The 17,659-nt window shown below is 35.8% G+C and overlaps 3 protein-coding genes across 5 annotated transcripts; all 3 read right to left on the bottom strand.

The window, feature by feature from the left end:
• Nucleotides 1-1,011: 1,011 nt before the first annotated feature.
• Nucleotides 1,012-5,801, bottom strand: LOC143461197 (neutral amino acid transporter 9-like). Of its 3 annotated transcripts, none has more exons than XM_076959061.1 (11): nt 5,552-5,801; nt 5,300-5,401; nt 5,024-5,181; nt 4,671-4,844; nt 4,451-4,552; nt 2,779-3,012; nt 2,578-2,684; nt 2,328-2,432; nt 2,093-2,241; nt 1,864-1,953; nt 1,012-1,762 (listed from the first exon to the last, which is right to left on the bottom strand). In XM_076959061.1, exons 1-11 carry the CDS (start codon nt 5,644-5,646, stop codon nt 1,597-1,599), a joined length of 1,482 nt encoding a protein of 493 aa, XP_076815176.1. In that variant the 5' UTR covers nt 5,647-5,801; the 3' UTR covers nt 1,012-1,596. The 3 variants fall into 3 exon arrangements, with proteins under 3 accessions (XP_076815176.1, XP_076815257.1, XP_076815339.1); XM_076959142.1 differs by having other exon boundaries at nt 2,779-2,985; XM_076959224.1 differs by having other exon boundaries at nt 5,024-5,401; nt 5,574-5,801.
• A 3,677-nt stretch (nt 5,802-9,478) lies between these two features.
• On the bottom strand, nt 9,479-10,360 carry LOC143461536 (methyltransferase-like protein 22). The gene has a single exon (XM_076959274.1). It carries the CDS (start codon nt 10,358-10,360, stop codon nt 9,488-9,490), a length of 873 nt encoding a protein of 290 aa, XP_076815389.1. The 3' UTR covers nt 9,479-9,487.
• Nucleotides 10,361-10,403: 43 nt separating this feature from the next.
• Nucleotides 10,404-11,600, bottom strand: LOC143461544 (coatomer subunit zeta-1-like). The gene has a single exon (XM_076959285.1). It carries the CDS (start codon nt 11,495-11,497, stop codon nt 10,967-10,969), a length of 531 nt encoding a protein of 176 aa, XP_076815400.1. The 5' UTR covers nt 11,498-11,600; the 3' UTR covers nt 10,404-10,966.
• Between the last annotated feature and the right edge of the window lie 6,059 nt (nt 11,601-17,659).

Here is a 17,659-nt window from a genome sequence, read left to right as displayed (position 1 = left end):
TGGAGTAGCCTGTAGGTTATACATTCGCGCACTCACACTGTTGTGAGGTGGATAAAAATTTAAAAAAAACAAACATTTTGTTTATATTTTTAAAAGCTAGCGAGTAGTGACACATGGCACAGTGCAGAATGTATGTACACAGGTAGGAGGTAAACATTGTATTTGTACATAGGCCTATTCACTATACGTTAAAAACGATCGTTGATAATAATAATCAGATTGATTGCTTAGTTCAGGGTTTCTCAACAGGCGCTCAGTGGCTCTCCTGGGAGACCATGGGGGCGTTCTACGGGAGCCACGAACAGATGCCTTACTATTGTTACGTTTTTGTGCTTGCTGTGCAAAATTAGCGACACTAAGGCTACTGCAAACACGAATTTTTAGGGTTTCTGTAAGAGAGCCACGAACCATGAAAGGTTGAGAACCACTGGCTTAATTAATTCTCACAAATTTGGTAAAAAAAATTTTAAGTTCAAAAAAATCAAACTAAAATCATTAAAATCCTTTTTACATCTTATGATCGTTAGTTAGGAATTAATCCATAAAAATAAGCTTTGTTATGGTATGGATTAATCATTTTATGCAAGTGTTTTCGTAATACCGTAAATAACCTTATGTGTTTAGTAACTTTAGTTAATCTCGGTATATGACGATATTAATAGTGAATTGTAACAATGCATAAATTGGCGTAATAATTAAATGATCTTTGTTGTCATCTAGCTAGAAAATGTGTCATTTGATATTCGAAATGTTGCTGTGTTTTAGTTTGGTGATTGATATGATACTTGAAATAATAAAAAGTTTTGTTGGGTTTTAACTATGAAGCATGTATTGAAACAAAATATTGAAATTGACCAACAAAATACTAGAAATGTCCACGATTGTTTGTTAGCATTTCTCTGCTGACGTATAATCTTCCTGTCAGATTTTCTTTGGTTAGAAAGGATATCTTTCTATGAAGCATTGCATAGGTGTCGATTTTTATTTGGTTATCAACTTATCACACATCTGAAGTATGAATATGTTTTATTGACTGAACATGATTAGAAGACTTTTGATTTTAGGACATTCGCGATTTTGTTGTTTTGTTTAGAAAACATCTAAAAAGTGATGTTTAATGAGTTTATTCTAATATGTAGTTAAAATGTGGCTACAATCGGAAGATAAGAATTTTAAACATTTCATGAAGTCGTGTTCGTTGCGAAAAAAAAACGAAGCGCTAGAAGAAACAAGCGAAATCGTAAAGGACAAAAGCCTTTTCGCTTAAGGTGATTCCAATAAATAAAAACAGCCTCATCGTTCGCTATAAAGGAATGGGCAGACTGGGGCGGGCAAATATCTAAAGTAACACTTACATGTCGTGGGTGTAAGCATTTAACCAGCTCCAAAGCCTAATAACAAACTTTGTTACCAATGGCAATACATGACCAGTTAATGAAAGATGTTAATTAGTAATCCAACACAGCTGTAGAAAATGACCGATCTTTATCGTAAATCGTAACACACTGCATAGTTAGGTTACGTAGGCTACACATCCTTACATAATATGTAGGTAATTAACTTAGTAAATGTTTTCGTTATTGTTGGTATTTATGATTAAAGAGTGAATTGTGCCACAAAGTTGATTACTCCAACAACAGCAATAAGGAAGTGAATAAAACAAGAAACTTTGGATAAAGATTGATCCCTTCTTAAAAGTATCACATGAATGGCACATGGCAGGATAAACATCAATGCCATTGCACAAAACGCTCCAGCGTACCTGCAGAAAAGATTTACAGTCATTTTCAAAGTTTATAAACCCAAACAACGCTATAAGGTAAAATGAAAAGTAATGAACTTTCTCATGCTTTCGGATTTCACCTGATAATATCTCCAATGTTCGGATAAAAAATGGCACACAGTACGCAAGCTGCCATTATAATGATGTTGAACACAAAGACGTAAAATTTTCTACAAAATAGTAGTTTACTTAGACGGTATGTTGCTTAGGGCTGTTAGTTCACACAAGGGTTTTGTTTGGACAACAATTACGTCCCTTACGGCGAAGCTGATGCTGATATAGGCTATGCTTTTTTTACATTTCACATACCCGGGATATTCGTTACCAACTAAAGCCGCGAAAATTTGTACTCGTAGAATATATGCAACAATAGGATAAACTGTGACCATGCGGAGAAATAACAGAACTTGAACAGCCAGCGAGAGGTAATCATTCCAAGGGAGATTTTCCAGAAAATTCTTTCAAAATAAAGGCTAATTTGTTAACCTAATATGGCTAAGAGCACATAGCTTAGTAATTTTTAATACGATTACACAAGCCTAACCTGTTTAATACAGCTTTTCTGCAGAGGGAAAGTTAAATATACCCCAAGGCCAATGAACATGTAAGTTATCAAAACCAGCATGTAAGCTATTTTTAAATCACGTACCTGTAAAAAAAACACTTTAAGGTTATGCAGACTACATCTTATCGTGTATATAGCGTAATACTCTACTTATGGGCCAATAACTATTACTTTTGATAGAAAAAATGTATTTATGTGCATTAATAGGCTGCTATCACAATTCTCTTACATTATTTCCTTGATTTCTATTGTGTTTAAAAATAGTGGTTACAGAGTTGTGAATAAAATATGCCATTCCAAGCAATCCGGATAATGATGGAAAACTTCCGAGAATCTCTGTAAAACATTTGCAGTCAATAGGCCTAGCTTATTGATCCAAGTATTAACGTATAGCCCACCACAAAAAATTTAGCAATAGAAATGCACATACGTGGGATGTAATGTTTGTTTTTGGTGTTGGCAAAGTCAGCATTCCAGCCCCATTGTACGTATTTCACGAACACGATACTCATCAACGCAAACACCGATAAAGCTCCTAATGCACCAAGCTTGGCGAAGAAACTCATCTTTTTCAACAGTAATATTGGCAAAAAAATTGGAATGAAAAGTAAAGGCACAGTTAAATTTTTGTTCCACCCTGGAATCAATGACGAAGATGGATCATCTGTATAAAAAGTTTTCATATCTAATTTGCACAAGAGCGAAACATCACACAAACACTTCAAGCTTTATAGCTTATAGAGTTTAAGTATGCCTGCTTAAAATTCAACAGTTACGTATTTTTTACTAACATTTATTTCTTCCTTTTAGACACACTAAGCCTGATTTATGGACACCTGGTGGACGTAAGTATTGTAAAAGATCAAGTCAAAGCTGTTAATCGAAATTCTTTTGATTGGGAGGGTGGGAGAGACGTTAAAAGAAAGAGAACGACGAAGAGAGCAATTAAATCCTTATATGGACGATTTAACTGAAAATTGCTTTTCCTTCATACCTTGACAAATGTTTTGTGATTATACGTTTTTGTACGAGTTATTGCGTTACATGAAATGTTATTTGCGTTATTAGAGATGCTTATTGTTATTATTTTAACATTTGGTAAAGTCATATTAGCAGCCTTGTTTCATAATGAAGGCATAGAAATTGCAAACGGGTAAGCAGATTTTATGGAGAGGCAAATTTTCTGTTGTCGTGAAATTAGAATTTTGTGAGGGTAATGTGAAGCTTAGTTTGTAAGGCATACAGTTGGATATTGCGCGCGGGGATCTGTGGCGCGTGTTTTGGTTGGCCATCCACGAATGGCCCAATGTTACTTTTAAACACATATACCAACGGCCAGCCGATCGGCTGACACTCGGCTGTCACGTGTGGCGTACTCGTGGCCCACATATAAATCAATACTGGGTGGCTGTATTTTATTCTATAGAATTCGCCAATGAAGCTGTTGCTAACAAAATGTACTGATGTAATTATATTACAACTGATGTAAGTAAATGCACGTCCTAGCAGAACCTATAAGCTGTAATTGGCGGGTTATATGGCGTTAAAAGTCTTAGTATACACCTTTTAAAATTGTACTGCCTAAGCTGCCAGCTTACGTAGGCCTATACACATATGAGAAAATTCTGTATCTAATTCTGAAGCGTTTTAAGTGTTTTAGGCGTGAAAGCGCAATCTTTTTTAACTCGGTGCTTTCAAGCGGGGTGGGCGAACGCGAAAGTTTTGGAGCAAGCTTTCAAAACGTCTCGACTCCACGCGCAACTTTATGTAGACCATTGGGTAAGATATAAGCCGAATATAGGCCTATCTCCAATAGGAGCCGTAACACTTCATTTCGTGCTGAACGGAAGTTATCATCAATTAAAGCTTATAGGCTAGCTAGACGGAGGTCTTTATTTTCGAACATAAAATCATTGCTTATGAACTGGTTTTACATACGTTTTTCAGCAATAGAGAAGTCTATCGACCAATAAAACACAACGAGCAATCATAGCTATAAACGTAATGTGTGCTATTAGAACATCGTTCTTCACGATACAAAGTGGGATAAATCTCAGGCAAAAGTACGATCTGATAACCCTGCATAGAGCCTACGTACTTACAGCTAAAAGTCTTTTCTTGCACCATGCATCTCTCATTATCGAATTCACCGGTTAGATTAGTAACGTTGGAGTGGTGTATATTATTCAATCCTCCTGCGAAATCTATAAATTATAACATTACGTACGTGCAAGATACAAGTAAATCTTAGACCGTGTACTTGACCAATTTATTATCGTAAATTGTCCGGTGTAGTTTTCTCTATGCTTCTTAGTAACTTACAATAAACGGAGTTAACCGCGTTGTATAAAAGTTCCACCATGAGAATCCAATAAACGATCAGAGCGCTGGCTAGAATCACAGTTGAAGCCAATATATTGAGCCATTCGGCCCAACGTCCAACAAGATTTCGACACATTTCCGTATATTCTGGCGCTTTCTTCGTGACAGGGTCCGCTATTTTTTAAATGATATCAAATAATCATAACAGATAAAAAAGTGATTTAATTAAAGAAAACGTTAAACATGTAGCATATTTTTATCGTGATTAGCAGCCGCCATACCAGTGCAAACTCACAGGTTATATTGCACATCCTAAAACAATAAAATAATTCTGGATAAAATGAACTTATTACTTAATTTTTCAGAAGCTATCAGTAAAAGGTACGCAGTGTAAACGGCTAGTCCACACATAACCACTTGAACTATAATTCCCTGCGCCATTCCTGCCTGTTGGAAAGCCCAGGGCATAGACAATAAAGATGTTCCCATCAACATATTCCAAAAAGAAAATCTATAAAAAAAGGATGCAACAATTGCTAACGATGCAATTATGATAACATTGTATACGTACTTAACCATAAAATTGTAATTAGTTATATAGTGGTGAAAACAGTATTGGACGATCCAACATTGTCACGGCGCTGTTTTGTGATGTTTCGTCTTCCACTTGGTAGTTTGAATTAACAATCTTGGCATCTTGATCACCATCGGTATTGCGCAAATTGTCAACGCTACACTGAGGCAAAAAAGTTATCGTTTTTGTTTTGCTTAGAATCGTTAGGACACAATAAATATGAAGGTTCAAGGTTCAGTAAAAACATAGTAATTACTCGTCTTGATAAAACAAACAGCTTATCCACATATATCGATTTTATACTTGCCCACACGGTCCAGTTTGCTTACTCGATCCGTACAACTGTTGGTTACACGAGTTTTCTGGCAGAAGCCTTGCCGTTTCGTTTATGTCGGTATTCATCACTCAAGAGCGATGAAAAAGCGGAGATCGGCTATTTATTTATGACTTCCACTTTGTTTTATTTAACGTTCACTATCAGTTTCTAATCTCTAAATATAAGCTTTAAAATGTACTTCGTCTGATACACCTCAAGTTAATTACAATGTGTGGAAACGTTTTAGTTCTAAGAAAGAATAAAATTAATTCATATGGTATCACAACCTTTATATATCTTCGGACTGACTGAGGTTAAGTCATTACGCGACCTAAACTCGGCATTAATTCCTCATCGATTGAGCCCATGTTACCGAATTCGCCGTTGTGCATTTCCGATTAATACAAATATTTTTTATTTGTTTTTTTTTATTGTTTTGAATCGCATTGCCCGAATTTGTAACTGTTTATCATAATGTTCTTGTTTCTGCAGGATCACTGAACAGAAGCTAGCGTCGTTAACGTCTTGCCCAAGGGAAATGTTTTTTACGGTTTGACTTTGATGAACGCTAAGAAAATTTCACAACTTTTTAAGACTAACTTCTAATTTTAGTATCTAATTTAAGAAACCGTTATTCTTCTGCTCTCTCAAAACACCTTAAAAACCACTGCCAAGGGCATTGCAACGGTAATGCCACTGAGTATGAAATACGGGCCGCATTATTGCAAGCCCAGCATTCTAACCACACGGCTGACGAGGCTAAAACCCGGCTATATGCTGTGGCTGCTGAATGTTGAATGAATCCAAGAATGTGTAGTCGATGCTGTTTGCACTATATTTGCCTGCATATAGCCAATTTGCCCGTCTGCACTCTGCCTATGTTTGAAAACGGATTCACTCCTAATTTAATCAATTGTTATTTTGTATTTATTTACGTTACAGCTACGGATGATCCACTGCACCTCACATGCTCCCTTTAACATCTACCCTGGACTTCTACTGTAACATAACATGCAGTTAGTAATCGCATTGCAGTAGGCAAAACAAGAGGAAACGATTGTGCCTTTCAAAAGGATTGCTCTACTTTGCCGGCCCAGAGGCATGCTTCACGTAATCGTTCTTTTGTGAGATTTATGTCACGATTGTCACGTGCTTACACTATGACAAATATGAACGATTGTAGTATTACTTGTATGAAGTATTACACAACAACCATATTCGCCATAAAGACCGGCTTCACTGGCGGTTATTGTTACTATATGAGCGAGGACGATTGATGGTTGATAACTTGTTTTACTTGTGACTGGATGGTATGAGTTCCCATTCCTCAAACGGCGTGACTATGCCGTTTAGTTGCTTAATTCTGTCTATATATATTACTAAATGATAAAGTTCCAATTTTTATTATTAGACACAAAGGCTTACACTATTGGGCGAAGCTTATTGAATGTTACATTGCGCAGTAGTAACAAGTGAAAGAGTAAAAAGGTAAAGAAGAGATTGCAAACATTACAACAGTATTAACATGGCACACCAGTTCAAACGAGGTAATTTATCTTAACGTCATTAAGGAGAATTTAAAATTGGTCAACATCTGAATTGCAAGATTCCAAAATAAAATTTCAGCATTTACAAAACAACCTATGACTCGTGACGTAACGGTCACAACACCATTTGTTGGCGTGGTTTCTCAATTATTTATTGAAGAAGTCGTCATCATCACGTGGTTACAGTCGGTAAACCATATCCTATAATTATAGGTTGGACGTGGCAAATTTTAATACCGTTGTTGCACTCACTATGTAAGCTTAGTAGCCTATGCATATAGTAGATTCAGTAAATCATTTGTCCCAACTTTATTGGGTAATTATAAATGGTGATGCACAAAAATGTGTCAATGCTTATAGCCTTTTCTTCTAAACCTGATGCTAAGTCGCACACATTGGTAAGTGGTTAATCACTGGTTACACAGATGGTGATATAAGTTTGCTATGTGTGTTTGCAAAATCTCAAGCAATGTTATTCAAAGTAACTATACAGCTCATATCACGACAATCTGTAGGTATGTTTACATGGCCGACTTTGAAAATGCAACAGCGTCTTGGAGATCTCCAGAATTTGCTTTTAACAGTGATAAATAAGCATAATAAAACTATGCAACATGTAACACTATGCAACATGTACTATTAGCAGAGTCGTATTATATTCCATTCCAACCCATGCGCGTTAGCGATAGCCCGTAAAGAGGTATTTTGATTTCACATAATGATGTTGTAAGGTGATTGCCGCCAATTCCGTCATAAATAGTGGTAAGTTTGCAATACATGTTCAAAAAGTGCTCCGTTACATAAAATGTTTTGATTGTTATACAGTACATACAGACAACTTTTCATTGATTTAAGGTCAATTTGATTTTACATTTGCCTCTCCCAGATGGAGGCCCACAAATTTTGAACCAGTGCGTGTTTGGTTGTACAAGCTCAGAAGTCGGCACAGGCTGTCTGGAGGTCATGGCGGTATACAACCTACCAATTTCTTCTATGAAATCGTGACAGAAAACCTAGAAAGGCTAATCGCTCTCAGTTGAAAGGGCCTGGCCTTGAATGCCAAAACTCTTTTATTCTTTTTTGCTAATTTTTGACTACTAAAAACAGACAATGCAGCATACAATGTAGATTAAAACTTTCTGATTAACTTAATGCAAGAACATTGCGATGTGCGTAAGTAGAGTAGGGCTTAAAAGTGTGATATTATAGCCATAAGCCTTTATTATACACTACAGGAACGCTTCCCTCTGGTTTAGGAGTGAAGTGAACTGGCTTCAAAGAGTGTCGACTCGGATAGAAAAGTCTGCAAGTACAAACAATTTCTCATAATTCTTTCACCAGTTTATAAAATTAACATAGGCCTAAGCTAGAATTTTCTGATGTTAGTTGAGCTTGTTTTTGTAATATAACTTAAACATTTTCAGCATGAACTTTTTATTAGTGTAGTTGCGTTGTTGGGCTGATCCATAAATCTAAATTTGCAAATCTTATTTGTTAAAATAATATTTCGATTAAAGTTTTTGTGAAAGCCAAAAGCGGCAATAAGTCGCATTCCTGCGCTCTACTGCATACACGCGAAAGTGTTATGCAAGGAAATTTTTAATCTAAAAGCTTTTTCACTGTGGAATGTTTCAACATTCCCCTATATTAAACGTTGTTGTTATAGCCTATCCGTACACTGTAAATATGAAGTTGTTAGTTTTATCGTATTGTCATAACCATTGTAATGTCAGCTTTCAACCTTTTAAGAATTGATTTTTGCGATTAAAGGGTCTGACAAAACTTAATGCAATGTTGCACCAAATGCTGCCGTAAGGCATACCAAGCGTATCTGGCTTCAAGAAAAAACTAAACTGAGGAGACTACACACCCATAGCTTTGACATCATTTGTTGACAACATGTTTTCCACTTTGGGGATGACCCTTTTTTTTCCAAATACGTTTTTTATTTTCGTTTTGGCTGTTTGTCCCCTTTTTAGATAACCGTGATTCTTCCTATTCTTCATTTAATTTTAAATAATGTAAACGATTGTAACTGGGGCATACATGGTAAAACAAAAGTTGAAGTTAACAAATGCTAAATACAAGCAAAATTCAAAAGTGAACTCAACCCAATATGGGGGGTGGAAGGGTAATCGCATCGCACAAAGTGCGTTTTGATACAAATTCTCACGTATTTATTCTACCGGTACTGTGGAACATCAGAGCAGAAAGTGACAGTTCGTTTTAGCTTATCTTTCCTGAAACATTTTAAACAGCCAATGGATTTGAAAACTTTGAAAGGGGTGGAGAAACGAATTCAAACGGAAGTCTACAAAAGGTCACTTTATGCTGCAAATAGAAATTCCAAAAACATGCCAAAACCGGCAAATTGCAAGAACTAAATGCATTTTATTCGCCATAACTCCAGTTGTTTTACTCTGTCATATTCAAAATATTGTGGAAGGCAATCAATTTCAACAATTTCGACATTCAAATTTTTTGCTGCCAAGGCATCAAGGCATTTTCTGAAGTAATCGTATTCATGACAAGTAACTTCAAGATCATCGAGGGTGAAATTTAATCGTTTTTCAAGTGGTAAATACGCTTCCATTTTTCCCATTGAGCTGCAGTGCTTTAAAAGACAATAAATAGTTTTGAACAAGGCATCTGTCAAAGAGTCACTGTAAATACAATCACACGCAATTATTATGTCAGTTCCATTAGGGCACAAAGCTTGCAATTCCTCTTTATGCCATTTAAACCAGTCCAGTTTTTGACATGAAAAGCTAGAATTACTGTTAAAAAAGCGACGATTGTTTTGCATGTTCTTCTTACACATTTCAATAACTCCATCATTAAAGTCAGTGCAAAGAATACTAGCTGCATATTGCCCCAACAAGATCCCAGTTAACCCAACTCCCGCACCTAGTTCAAGAATATTCTTGTCCCTAAACATTTCTGCATTGTGTATGGCATAGTCGCACATTAACAATGAACCTCGCCACAGCTGCAAACCAACCAGGTCGAGTGAAGTTGACATTCTGTGGTAGATTCCAATTACATCACAGTCATCATTTTTCTTTTTGTTTTTTATGACCAAGTCCCCGTCTTCATCATAAATAATGTTCTCTTCTACATATGTAGCCTTCGTCTGAATGTCCCAAGTTTCATTACGTTTTGTAGAAAATTTAAATCGAGTGAATTGAATGTCATTTGAGTCCTGTGCCGCTTTGTTCATATGGACGTCTGATAAAACCAGATCATCATACATTATTGGTATATAAGTTCTTATCCTTTATTACTATAAATCTAACCTTATGATATACTGTATATCAGTTTTTCACATTGATACTTGAATAGACATTATGATATTTTCAATTAGCTAAACATCAAAGTGAGCTTTTACGGCAAATATAACAAGCCACTATAGAACAGAAATTAACTTCAAAGCAAAATTTCAGATTTTGTGACAACAATAAATTTTATCCAGACACATTTTTCAATTTACAACACAATCCAGTATTCCTATCTAGTAGTGATATGTAGTAGGAACCCAAGTGGATAAAAGTATTGCACAATATACATAACGCAGAATAGGTGCAACAGGATATGATGAAACAGAGATCATATTTAAGTTCCCAATTTTAGTTGTTGATGACCATATTTACAACTGCAGCAACAGTTTATTTTTTCTGTTTCCATAATAAAACGAGCAAATACCTCTAAAATTTTCCACTAAAATATTATCTGGAAAAGTTTCACACAGGCACCAACGCAACATTATATAAAATATGTAAGTTAACCTGAAACCATCTGTAGATGCAAAACACTATGCACAGCAGATAATATAAACCAAGTTCATTAGTTTATCAGCATTTTATTTCAACAAGGACCATTTGATTTGATCTTTAGCTGACTGCAGAACTTGGGATATGGTTTGCTCTGTCAATGGTATGTCATCACCTCTTGTTGCTATTTGATCTAGCACGTTGCATCCATCAACTTGCATGATAACTCCACCGTCAACAATTTCATCAATAATAAGGAAGACACTGTCGATATTTCGAAGCAAAATTCGCTTCTCAACATTCTTCCGAAGAAGAAGATTAACGGAATCATAGACGCACGTTAGCACAGACATCAACATGAGTTCATTTTCATGAGCACTTCCAATGACGTAGAAAAACAAATCCACATTTCCTTTATAAACAACTGTCAAACCTTCCAGCAAAGCAATCTCAGAATCTGATTTATGAGTTTTGTTGAATAAGTTCTTTTCAAAGGCTTTCTGTTCACGTACGGTAGGGTATGTATCATCATAATATTTGGCTAAAAGCCTTTCTCCATCATTATCCAAAATTAGTATAGCCTTTACTGTATAAAGTGATGGTTCCAAGACACCTTCCATTGTGGAATTAGTATGGATGATGTTTATACAGTACAGATTAATCTAAAGCGAAACAAGTCAAAAAGATTACAACAGAATGACCTAAGGCAAGTCAACATGTTAATGTACAATAAAAGTGCCATTAAGTGTGGTAGTGATGCTACTTAGTGTCTATAGAGATGTTACATAAGCATACAATAAAGAATACAGTTTACTGCACTTCATCCAGTTACCAGATAATCGAGACAAGCACTTTGTTTGGGCAAGGTCTCAAGAATGAATCAAAGTAAACATCACACATAGTATTTGCAACCCGGGTTTACCCGAACCCAAAACCTGTTTTTTTGCTATTTTTTCAACCCGATACCCGGGTGGTAAAAAAATGGAAACCCAGGTTTTTTAGGAAAAGATTACAAAATGTTTTAATGTGCGATTTGTTGAATGCTATTCATACTGTTCATTATTTGCTTACTGCTTCGTCATTCATCGCAATACGATTGTTGCGAAAGAAAAAAACTTCGGGGCTTCTGTGCCTGTTCCCCCGCATTCTCACTCTGCACTTACGTCGCACACGCTCGTTGGCACTTTGCGCATACACGCAATTAATGTTCGCTCGTTGTCCATACTTTCAATCCTTGCTTGTGTGACAGGATATTAACACAGAGGCACACGCAGCACCTTGACAAAGGACGCCGGCGCATGACATAAGCGCAAAGTGGGAGTGCGGAGAAACAGGCATACAAGCGCCAAAACTTCAAGCAGTTCATTTCTATTCCATTATAGACAGGCGAACAAACTTTGAAACTTGATTATAGAACCTCATTCATTACGAAAATCAGTGAAAAAGTGTGCTTTATCGAAACAAACTGAACCAAAACACACGGTCTTTTATAGTACATATCGAGTTCATTATTGAGAGAAAAAAAATCACATTTATTCGAAACCCAAAAAAACTGGTTTACCCGGTTATTTGCTGCCACATACCCGAAACCCGGGTTTTAAAATTTGGCCCAAAATTGCAATCATTAATCACACATATAATTCTTTTGTATAATTACAAACTACGTTTATTTCGGATTATGATATCCATGCATTTTGAGCAATTGTGGTGTAGCAATAAAATTATATTGCAATTTGCAGCTGAATTATAAAAAACTAGAGAAGCCAACTTCTTTGCCTGTTCTGTTCCACAAAGCTACATATTTTTCAGTTCAATTTGAAATAAACAAGGCTTTTACACTTAAGGCTTTTTTTAGCTTAATCTTTTTATTGCACATAAATCATTCTAAGGGTTTCATTTCTAGAAATTTTCATTGCATAAGTGTTGGGTAGCCATCCACACTTTTACTGTATATATGTTAAAAAGACATATTAGCCCCTTAACACAAGTCTTCCATTTATTCAAACAAGCTCATATCTCTGCTTAATTCGATTAAGTTCAGCTGTGACCAAAATGGCCGGATAAAGCAAAGTCGACTGTACTTAACAATTCTAGACTAGCCAGTCAGAACACAACACTAATTCACGGAATGAGGAAAGTTAGAAATGCGACACTTATTCGCAGATATAAAATAATGAATAAATATATGACCAAAAATAATTTACAAAAAATGAGAAATTAAAGAACTTTTTAATGTTTAAATCAATTGATTCAATTTGAGAGTTGCAAGCAACTTTTAACTGTGTAAAAAAACTTTGAAATATCCAGTCTAACCAAGACAAATTTGTGACTTTATTCATTCAATTTCTTCAGTGTTTGACCAACAAGTTTGACAACTGAAGCGCAACCATAAAGTGTGGCATTAGAAACATTGCAAAATAAACCTTGGAGATCTTTGAAAGTTTGTTAATCAGCTTTAAAACAATATCAAAAAAAAAAATTTAAAAATACCTATTTTGCCAAAGAAAGATAACCCAACCAACCTTCTGTCAATGCTAGGCAATTAGATTATCGGAAAACTGATGCAAAAAAGCTGTTCAGTTTTGTCGAGTTCAATATCTAAATACACAATTTAAACAAAAACTTGCTTCAAACATACAATTTATTCAATAACGTCAAATGTTTTTTTCCCGTATGTAGTTACTTTTGAATATAACTACGTAAAATCATATCAACAAGTAAAGAGTGATTCCCTTTAAACCTTTTTGCACAATGAGCTATATTTGCATATTTTAGCTACAATATATATTTTGAAATTGCCTTGTTCTTGAATTAATTTTTGATTGCTTCTTTGACAAATAACGCTTGCTCACACTAAACTAAGACATTCGTTTTATGCTTATAGTTCAAATAAACGTAGGCATAATGTGTTTAGGGGACAAACTGGAACTGCAAGTCACTACATAGAATTTACAACTACAGTACACAACAACAAAAACGTTGTGCCGCTCTTACATTTCCACCATTTTTTACACATTGGTAAGCTGTGCTTATTGCTGTGAGTGGATGAAAAAGAACAGAAAATTTTGGTTGTGATGGCATAAAGGCCTCACGTGATTATACATTAGGGATACATGATCAAGTCATGATTGATATTGCTTTAAGTTGAGCAGGTTTTAGCTGGTTTACCAAGCTTGTTATGTGATATATCGGTTTATCAGATATCGAGCAAAAGATAGTGTCTTTTTTTGGCAACACTGGGTTGAACAGGTGAGTAATACCGTTTTAGAAATTTTAGACTGTTGTTTGAAAAGTTATAGCCTATCTTTTGACCATAGTGGAAAGTGTGGCAGCTTCAAACACGACATTCATGCTGTCATAACGTGCACCTTGATTTTTTATCTTCACACAGATTTATGATAAACAAAAATTGAGGCTTTGGTGCACGCTATCACGCCAAAATTTGCGTGTTTTCACGCACGCTTTATTGTCGAAACCTGCCCTATTTTCCAGTCTGGCCCTTTGAGATGAAGTTCGATAAAACAAAAAAAACGATGAAAGCCTTGATAGGCCTAGTCGATAATAACATCTGTGAATTAATAAAAACTAGGCTGACTGCGGAATACCGCTACTTTACGGCATTCGGAAAGCATGCACTATAATAATATCAATCTTCCTTGAAGACTAGCCATGCTGGAACGACGTCAAAACGCAATTTCGATCGACGTGTACCCATTGCTCTCGCTCTCAAGAACAAATAGCGGTCCAACAAACATCTTATTTTTGCACTGTAAAATATAATATTTCTATGAATGCAATGAATAAAATAAATGCAATAAAACCAGGTTCGAAGCTGGGGCCTTTATCTGTGCTTCATAAATATAATCTCTATTCTATCCACTATTCAGTGGTAACGAAGTAGTTTTACTTAAGTAGATTTCTTCTACTTCGACTACTCACTTTTTAAAAGTAATTTTGTTCATGGGTACTTCTACATTTACTTAAGTAGTTTTTAGTCTGAAGCAACGTATTTGAGTAGGTTACCAAATGCTGAAGTAAAAAGGAGTCACTGTTTTCAAAAGTCAACTTTGATTTTCGCGTATTTCACGTAACAATGTTATGACGAAGGACAAAACTATGTTTGAAACTTTTTAGCTTTCATAACATTATGCATTTCTTCGCAGTTGTGTTGCTTTCAGCAAACTCTTGGTATTTATGTTTTCACAACCTCACACTTTAGATCGATAACAACTTCTCAAACTACTTACTTGAGTAGTTTAAAATGGGCTACGTTATACTTCATACTTGAATAGTTTTGAACAGCAATACTTCTATTTGCAATAGAAAAGATTTTTTTCGGGAGTAACAATACTTCTGATGAAGTAACTTATGTGAATAATTTCACCACCACTGCCGCTATTCGTTATGAGTTAAGTTGCTTTTTAACGAATCGTTAACTTGTCCTGTTCTGTGCTCTCGTCGTTATGATATTCGCACCCTGCACCTGATGATGTTCATGATGCAAAAATAAGTCGTAGCCTCGCACCAATTCTACAGCATCATTCACTGTGCATACCACCTACATTCCTACAGAATCATCATTTTGAACTTAGCCTAGCTTACCGCATAATATCAAAACCCAATAAAATGACTGAACAACAACAAGTATTACAACCTCAAAGAGCTTTTAAAGGATAACTTTATGTATTTTTGAAGAGCTTTGTTAGTGTTGTAAATAATGCCTCATGCTCAGTGGCGTAGCCAGCCCCAAAATTCTTTCTGTGGGGGCAATATTTTCACTTTAAGCGATTAACGATACTTTGTTTGGGGCGCCGCTTATCCGAGAAAATAACGAAAAAATGCTTAGTTGGCAAACTAACTTAATAATTTAAAAGTTAAGTCGCTAGCTTTTAACAATATAAAATCCACTTTTCCAAAGAATTTTTTTATTTAAAGCATAACAAATATTTACAACGCCATTAGCAAATAACACCACGATTAAAAGAAGTAAGTTCGTCGCTTCCCGTCAGCTAGGCTCGCTACAACTCAACTGATCTTCTCCTCACTGATCCATTCACGATGGTAATGAAGTCCACACAAGTCTGAGAGGTCAGAGAAATCGAAAGTCATCGCTGAGCGTAACCATGTCTTGACTCGTTTCATGCACGAAAAAGACTCTGTGTGGGTAACTCCGTAATGATTTGGATAGTGTTGCGCTCGCTTGGTTAATCTTGAGCGCTCGAAAGATGCTCCTGCAAACATTTGCTGTTGACTTCAGAGCTCAAAGCAGATTGCCACAGGCTTACTTCGCTGTTGAGATTATCCAAAGAATATAAGCACCCAATCTCATCTTGATTGGTTTGTTTCGAGGAAGGGTTTATCAAAAAATGAAGGGTTGTCAGTGAATCGTTTTCGAATAGAGCAATTTAGATCGTTGAAGCATGGAAGATATACGGAGCGCTGTGAGGCCGATTCAGCACAGACGTTTTCACAATAGGCCTAAACCTGGACCTCTACTACTTTCAGCTCTTTTACTTTCATTTAACTCATGTTACAGTGCTTTAGTTGCTCTTCTAGAGTTAGGTTCTGTTCCTTAATTTATTTCGTTTACTTGGTTGCTATAACATGCTTTAGTCTAAGTAACGTGTTTTGTGTATTGAAGGACATGCTCAATTCTTTTAGTTGGTCAAAGCCTGAGTTAAATAAACAAGGCATGTTTTATGTCTAGTAAGCTTAACGAGAACTCTGAATTGTTAAATATGCGAAGGTTTTTTGGAAAATAATTATCAAACATTCGTCATAACGTTCACATGTTTTTATTGGCATAAAACAACAATACCATCATAGACAGAGGCGCAAAGAAAAATATGTACAAAATGGAAAGGTAAATTAGTAATCAATACCGACGTTATCAAAACACCGGGCAAGGTAAGCAAACATCCCACTTGTGGTGATCTTTCCTCTTGCCTAATCTAATCGCTTTTATTCTTTCAGACATTTCAATACAATTTACCATCAGTTCAAACATCTCTGCACACAAGGTTTACATTTTGAATATTTGGCCTTACAAATCGTAAATCGGACAATAAGAAGTAAACAGTTCACATGTTTAAGAAAGCAGATCACTCAGAAATACCAAAAGGTAGGTTGTTTACTCAAAGGCTGTGAGGCCATCTCAAGCGCTCAGCCAATCAGTTTACAACATTTTCCCCGTAAAGAAGGGTTTGTTTCCAATGTACAAATACATGTAGCGAAGTTTCAACACTATTTTCGTAGAACCCCCAAAGCTCAGTCTCAGAGATTCAAAATGCATAAAGCGCCTGATTTATAGCTATTGCCCTCAAGTTAAGTTTTATTTGAAAAGAACGAAGCTTTGTATCCATTGTTGCGCAATATAATTCGTTCCAAAGTTGTTGGGGCTTGCAGCAACTAAGTTCTTTATTACAGTTTTTCTGGACCTTGCTGATAGTTGTCCCTTTTTTTCCGAAAATACTCGTAGCTATTCGTAAGCAGAATGTATTCTTTTAGCGTTTGCAATGTGTTTATTATATCGTTAGCTGGTGTGATGCTGCATTCCCATTCAACCGGAATGGCGGATTTCAGTTTAATATACTCTACGAAGAGCTGGTTATTAGGTTCAATATTATTTTCGGTCACAAGCTTATCAAAATCAATGTAATCACCATTTGCATCAATCAATTGATTGTATTCCTTGATACCATTATTAACCAAGAGAGAAATGTAGGAAAACTTTTTTATATCTGACGAGTTTATTAAAGTATACTGGTTTAGTTCGATGGTTA

Source organism: Clavelina lepadiformis, chromosome 1 (genome assembly GCF_947623445.1).
Source record: "Clavelina lepadiformis chromosome 1, kaClaLepa1.1, whole genome shotgun sequence".
Classification (NCBI taxonomy): Eukaryota; Metazoa; Chordata; class Ascidiacea; order Aplousobranchia; family Clavelinidae; genus Clavelina; species Clavelina lepadiformis.
Note: the sequence above shows the minus strand (reverse complement) of the source record. Positions and strands in the feature narration are given on the sequence as shown.

Coding starts and splice junctions, on each gene's coding strand:
- LOC143461197 (XM_076959061.1), bottom strand. CDS start 5,646: ATGAATACCGACATAAACGAAACGGCAAGGCTTCTGCCAGAAAACTCG. Junction 3,013..4,450: donor GCAAGAAAAGACTTTTAGCT/GTAAGTACGTAG, acceptor CTTTTTATACAG/ATGATCCATCTTCGTCATTG. Junction 1,954..2,092: donor GTTGGTAACGAATATCCCGG/GTATGTGAAATG, acceptor ACTATTTTGTAG/AAAATTTTACGTCTTTGTGT.
- LOC143461536 (XM_076959274.1), bottom strand. CDS start 10,360: ATGTATGATGATCTGGTTTTATCAGACGTCCATATGAACAAAGCGGCA.
- LOC143461544 (XM_076959285.1), bottom strand. CDS start 11,497: ATGGAAGGTGTCTTGGAACCATCACTTTATACAGTAAAGGCTATACTA.